At 59.0% G+C, this 5,881-nt stretch overlaps 1 protein-coding gene across 2 annotated transcripts; it reads right to left on the bottom strand.

The window, feature by feature from the left end:
• Nucleotides 1-840: 840 nt before the first annotated feature.
• WDR74 (WD repeat domain 74) lies at nt 841-5,875 on the bottom strand. 2 transcript variants are annotated; one of them, XM_008053591.1, is made up of 9 exons: nt 5,838-5,875; nt 3,775-3,850; nt 3,503-3,649; nt 3,240-3,341; nt 2,216-2,316; nt 2,062-2,117; nt 1,581-1,726; nt 1,390-1,446; nt 841-1,065 (listed from the first exon to the last, which is right to left on the bottom strand). In XM_008053591.1, exons 3-9 carry the CDS (start codon nt 3,611-3,613, stop codon nt 886-888), a joined length of 753 nt encoding a protein of 250 aa, XP_008051782.1. In that variant the 5' UTR covers nt 3,614-3,649; nt 3,775-3,850; nt 5,838-5,875; the 3' UTR covers nt 841-885. The 2 variants fall into 2 exon arrangements, with proteins under 2 accessions (XP_008051782.1, XP_008051783.1); XM_008053592.1 differs by lacking the exon at nt 5,838-5,875 and having other exon boundaries at nt 3,756-3,850.
• Between the last annotated feature and the right edge of the window lie 6 nt (nt 5,876-5,881).

Below are 5,881 nucleotides of genomic sequence, written 5' to 3'. Positions count from 1 at the left end.
CCGCCGTTGGCTAGCCGGTCGCCGTGACCCCGCCCCCGAGGAACTGCAGCCGGAGCCCCGGGGGCTGGGGCCGCCTTAGGGGAGGAGCCTTACAGAACCCGCAGCCCCGCGGTAGCAGCGCCGAGTCCCCAGGGCTGGCGGCGGCGGCGGCGGCACCACCGGTGGCTCGTGCAGGTCCATGTTCGAAATTTTATTCTATGGAGGCTGGGGGGTACTGAAGGCAGGCCAGGGGTCAGCCCATCTCCGGTTGCTTCTCGGTCCCCTCAAGGGTCTCCCGTTTGTCCTCTCGGATCGGATTCTCCTGCTTTTGAATCTGGTCTGACTGCTGCTTGTACAACCACGAGGAGCTTCGCAGATTGAACATGGATATCCGCCGCCCCAGCTCGATGATCAGGCTTTCCTTCGACTTGTGATTACCGTGATTACCGTGGCCCGGGCGGGAGTGCCAGCCGACACCTCTGACGCCTGAGGGGACGGGGAGGCCGCGAGGCCGCGGAACTCAGCCGTACCCCTCCACCGTCCCCTCCACCGTCCGACCTGGTGGATCCCCTCGGACAGCCCCCTCTCCCGCTCCCTGGGCCCTCCTTGTGCCGGCGGCCCCACCTTCGAGGTCCTCGCGCTCCTTGGCCTTCTCATCGGTCTTCTAGGGGTTCTTGTCTTGGCAGCAGTCCATGGCCCCGGTGCGGCCCGCACTCCGGTGCCACCCACGCCTGCCCGGCCCCAGGCCCCGCTTTTGTGACCTTTTGTGATGTCAGATGTCTCAGATGTCCGGCCTCTGCGGCTCCCTGAGCCGCAACCCCGAACTACCCCGTTCCTCTCTCCCATCACAAAGGCTCAGGGTCACTGGGTGTCCAGCTGTTTATTTACAAAGCGGGCATAGGGGCTTTAGGGGCTGGCAGACCCAGGCCACTTCTTTTTTCTTCGTCTCGTCTGGGGAGCCCCCCGGGTCTGCTCCAAATCTGGGAGCTTCCGCTTGGTAGCTGCCTCCAAGGACGCCCAGAGTTCATCAGTCTCTGTGTCTCCTAGGGGCAGCCCGTCAGGCTCTTGAGTTTCTTGGGGCTCATCCTGTGAGTGGGAAGAAAGCTGAGGAGTCAGGAACACGGTGACAGACCCAGGGGAGAGGAGACCCTGGCCGGGATATAATCTCTCCGGGTAGCGCCACCTTTATTCCTCACACCCAGAAACCGTCCCCATCCATGCTCTCGGGTATGTATGTCACCCTCGGCAATAACCCTGTCAGGATTTTAACTGTTAACGCAACCCCTCGAGGAAATCTAACTTGGCAGGTAGACCGGTAGCCCCAGGTCTGCTGCCTCTCCTCCTTCTCTCCACAGGGGAATCCTAACACCTATGTCCTTGGCTCCCACATTCCGGTACCCAACCACTCACCTCCCAGTTATCCCTGCCTGACAGGAGGAGACAGTTCAGTCCAGACTTGAGATAAACCTGTAAAAGAAGGGGGCCGCCTTGAGAAACCTAGGCCTGCTGAGCTAGACAAAAACACAAATGGAAGGGAAGCAGCGCTCCAAGAGACCCCGAGTCAGGCTGAGGGGGTATGGTGCAGAGGGCGGGGCTCTCACCTTATGCTCCATTCCCCGGGGATTCTGGATCCGGTGTACCCTCAAGATTCTGTCCAAGCCACAGGAGGCTAGGAGGGGCTTTGAAGGGTGGCACTGCAACCCACGGACACTGCCGGCCAGCCCCTTCAGACAGCCCAGCAGACGCCCTGGAGAAGCGGAGAGTCATCCGCGCTAGCTGGCCGGCCCACAACCCACTGTTTACTGACTGTTCCCTGTTCCAGTCACTCTGCATTTCCACACGGAATCCACAACATAACCCTGAGACTGGAGTCGCAACGAATGTTTCCATGACACAGGAAAATGGAAACTAAGGCACAGGGAGCATAAGTCCAAAGTCGGTCAGCTTTGGCGAAATCCGAGTTTGAACCCAGTCAGTCTGGCACCTGAATGAGGCTCACTGGCTTCACTGCACCACCTCGGAGGGAATCCTGCCCTTCCAACCTGCCCCTCCCTTTCCCCAAGCACCCCCTAGCCCATTCACCTTGCCGAAAGTCAATTTCTGCCAGCTGCCCGTGAGTGTTCCCTACTATCACCGAACTGAGGAGACCAGAAGGAAGTAAGGTCAGCAGGAGCTTCCCAGAGCCCTTCCCGAGCCCCTCGCTCTCCCACTCATTCCCCTCCCTCCAAACACTCACCTGCCCCCAGGAGTGAGGGCCATGGCTGTCAGTGGGTACTCTCCGTAGGTGGCCTCTAGGACTGGTCGGCGCTGGGGAGAGGCCGGATCGTAGACACGGACCTACAGGAAGGCTGAGGCATCATGAGAGTATCCTTGCCCCACACATTACCCTACCCTCTGGCATCTCCGGATCTTCACCCCCTCCCCAGGCACCGCTTTCTTGTTTATAATCTGTTCTCAGAGAAACCTTCTCGTCTGAAACGTATGTCTCTTTTCTGAGCTTCGGGGTGTGGGGGAGAGCTGCTTGGCTAGAGGGAGTCGAGGGGAGCGATCCCACGGGTTGGAAACGTGTGAGCGTTCTACCACCCCTGCCTGCACTCCCATCCAGGGGGAACGGAGGGACAGAAAACCAAGCTGGCTCGCTGGTGGGTGCCGAATTTCAAGCAAAGAGATCAGCCTGAACGAGGAAGGTGAGAGGACGCCCTCACAGGTGTTTTGAGTGGCGGCTTCTCGCCAAGATCAGACCTTTGGTGTGCCAGAGCAAAGGAAGTGGGGCAAATGCGATGCATGACCGAGCCCTGCCTATGCCTCGGGACTTCTGATGAGACAGGCTGTAAGAATCCTCAGTGGGACCCTTCAGGTAAAGCCGAGGAGCTGAGGCCAGAGAGGGGAGGTCAGGCGTGGGTCCCAAAGCCAATCGGAAAGGCTGCATCAGGACCAGAAGTCTGTTCTCTCGGGACACCAGCACCCTGTGGATCCCACTGTGAAGGGAACATGCTCCCTTCCCCTCTCCTCTCCTCCAGGTAGGAGGGAAAAGAAGAGCCACCGTTAAGGAAACTCTGTCCTAGAATGTAATAAAGGAGAGTCACAGGCTCCGCAACAGGACTGGAACTGATAGGGAAGCACTTGCTCCTCCCAGAGCCCTGGGGGGTGAGAAGCGCAGCTGTGTCAAACCACGGAGGCGGGCTGTGAACTGAACGCGGAGACTATTTCTCAGGAGGCTGTGTTAGCCCAGCAGGAGGCGGAGTGAGGTGGTGCCTTGCCTGGTGGTACCCCGTGCAGGTGACAAGCTTCTGTGACCCAGGGAGGAACTGTATGTCCTGGTCCCAGATGGGAACCCGCAGGTCCAGCCAGTCATTCCGTACCTGGGGGGGCAGACAGAGGGGGGTCGGGGTCGTGAGGAGCTCAGCGTTGCCCCTCCTTCAGCCTTCCCTCGCCAGGTCCGAAAGCCCATATGGTCTCTGACTCGGTGGCCTCAGCCTCCCTCGACCTCAGACCTGACCCCTCCACGTCCCTGTTAACTCACGTTCTTGGCCCTGAACACGGGTTCCTCAGACCCCCGCAGGTCCCACAGCTTTAAGGCATTCTCCTTCCCGCCCGTGGCAACCACGTGTAGGTGTGTCGGGTCTTGGCGCATCCTACACACGCCAGGGCCCACCCTCAGTTCCAGGAGCTGAGAGGAATAGGAGATGAGAGTCAGTTCCGGGGTTCGCGACTGCCCCCCCCCCACCTAAAGTCCTCATTAGGCTCCCATCCCGGCCCCACTCTTCATCAGCTACCGGAGCAGGGGAGCCTCACTGGGTCAGAGGATGCCTCCTCGTCGTTGTCACTCCAGACTCTGAGAATCCCAGAATCCACACAGGTGATGAGGGTGCTGCAGACAGAGGGAGGACAGAGTTGAGATTTTTTTTTTTTTTACAAAGGGTGAAAGTGTCTTCTAGGATCTGGCCACAACTCGATTCCCTCCTAGCAGCCCAGTGGATAAAAAAAGCCTCAGCTGGGCTCAGTGGCTCAGCCTGTAATCCCACGCCTTTGGGAGGCTGAGGTGTGGGCAGGCGAGACCTCATCTCTACAATAAATAAAAAAAAAATAGCCGGGTGTGGTAGCGCGCGCCTGTAATTCCGGCTACTCGGAAGGCTGAGGCGGAAGGATTGCTGGCAGCAGGTCGAGGCTGCGGTGGCCGGGAGCGGCCACTGCACTCCAGTCTGGGCGACAGAGTGAGACTCCAACTCAAAAAAATAAAAATTAAAAAAAGCCTCTAGGTCACTGGGGCCAAGGCTGAACTTGCCAGTTTCCAGCTTCCCTGTCAATTCAGAGTACTCAACAAGAGGATCGACTACTGGTTTTATGAGTCAGGAAATGTAAGCTCGGAGAAATTAAGATCCGCCAATCAGCCACTTTCGATCCAGAGCTGGAAATCCAATCTGTGGCACTCCAAAGCAGATGGCTCTTGTTATTCCACAGCAGTGTCTGGAGGCACCCAGCCCTCCTCCTGATCTTTCCGAGTCTTGAGTCAGCTACCAGGGGCCCGGATCAGCAGTTCTGAGAGGACTAAAACACCAGCTTCCCTTTTCTGGGTCTCAGGCACTCAATGTCAGTCTCTCACTCAAACATTCCTCTCAACAAGTCGAAGCAAGCCTCTTCCCAGAAGCAGCCTGGGCCTGTGTTCTTTCCACACACCTGCCCACCCTCCCCAGGCGGGGCCCAGGCTCTGTATCACCTGCCCGGGTCGCAGCAACAGTCTCAGTCGCTTTCTCTCCCATCCATAGTCCCACGGCATCACTTCCCGCTCAGAAACGAACTCCCCACCACCCACAAAACAAAAGTGCAAATCAAATCTTCAACCTAGCACTTAAATTGGATCCCAACCGAATACGATGGCCATCTTGTATTAAAATGCTTCCTTGGCGTCAGCTTCCAAATGCCACGTACCCTGTAGCCTGCCGCTAAGCCTCGGCCTCTGGCCAGACAGTACCTTCCGTCCAGAATGCCCTCATCCCTTTCTCCGTCTGTCAAAATCCTACCCATCCTTCGGGGCCTAGTTCAAACGTCCCAACCCCACAGAGCCTCTTCAGACTTCACACCACCGAGCGTTCGCGGCCTGTCCACAGCCTTCTCTCTCCGCCTTCAAAGAAAGCTGGGCCAGCCACCCAAGCACTAGCGCCTGGAGCGTCATCGCCTCCTCGGTGGTTGGAAAGGACACGAGATGGAGTCAGCCGGGCTTGGTGGCTCCCGCCTGCGATCCCAGCGCTTCGGGAGGTGGAGGCGAGAGGACTGCCCGAGCCCACGGGTTCCAGACCAGCCCAGGCACCGTGGCGAGACCTCGTCTCCACGAGAAACCGAAACGCTAGCCGGCGTGAGGGCGCTTGCCTGGCCTGTGGTTGCAGCGACTTGGAAGGCCGAGGTGGAAGGATCGCCCGAGCCCAACAGGGGGAGACTGCGGTGGCCCTGAGCGCGCCGCTGCACTCCGGCCTGGGCGGCAGGGGGAGAGTCAGACTCGAAAAGCAAAGCAAAACAACACAGCACGCTCCGAACTATCAAATGAGCTCGCCCAGGGTTACCCAGACGGTTATAACGGAGCCCAGAGACGAAGCCTGGAGTATGAGAGCTTTTCGAAGACAGATAGTTCACCTGCAGCCCCCGCACTTCGCTCTCCGCCTGGAACCCAGTAGATGTTCCATAAACGTGCGCCACGGGTACCAACCAGAGAAGGCAAAACCCGGGCTCCTGTCGCCCACCCTAGGCCGCGTCGCTCGAGAGTCTGTCGCCATGATTGCGTCGTCCGTCCCGAGGGAGCCTCGACCCTCTCCCCTCTCTCCACCCTCCACTCGCCAAGAGTCCTGCTGGGGGCTCGGTCTTACCCATCGGCCTGGGCGAGGCCCCGGAACGTGCCCTCCCCGCCGGG

Source organism: Carlito syrichta, unplaced genomic scaffold (assembly GCF_000164805.1).
Source record: "Carlito syrichta isolate Samal-C Ts95f unplaced genomic scaffold, Tarsius_syrichta-2.0.1 Scaffold288315, whole genome shotgun sequence".
Lineage (NCBI taxonomy): Eukaryota > Metazoa > Chordata > Mammalia > Primates > Tarsiidae > Carlito > Carlito syrichta.
Note: the sequence above shows the minus strand (reverse complement) of the source record. Positions and strands in the feature narration are given on the sequence as shown.

Coding starts and splice junctions, on each gene's coding strand:
- WDR74 (XM_008053591.1), bottom strand. CDS start 3,613: ATGCGCCAAGACCCGACACACCTACACGTGGTTGCCACGGGCGGGAAG. Junction 1,727..2,061: donor AGAAATTGACTTTCGGCAAG/GTGAATGGGCTA, acceptor CCGCTTCTCCAG/GGCGTCTGCTGGGCTGTCTG. Junction 1,447..1,580: donor CCCGGGGAATGGAGCATAAG/GTGAGAGCCCCG, acceptor CTTCTTTTACAG/GTTTATCTCAAGTCTGGACT.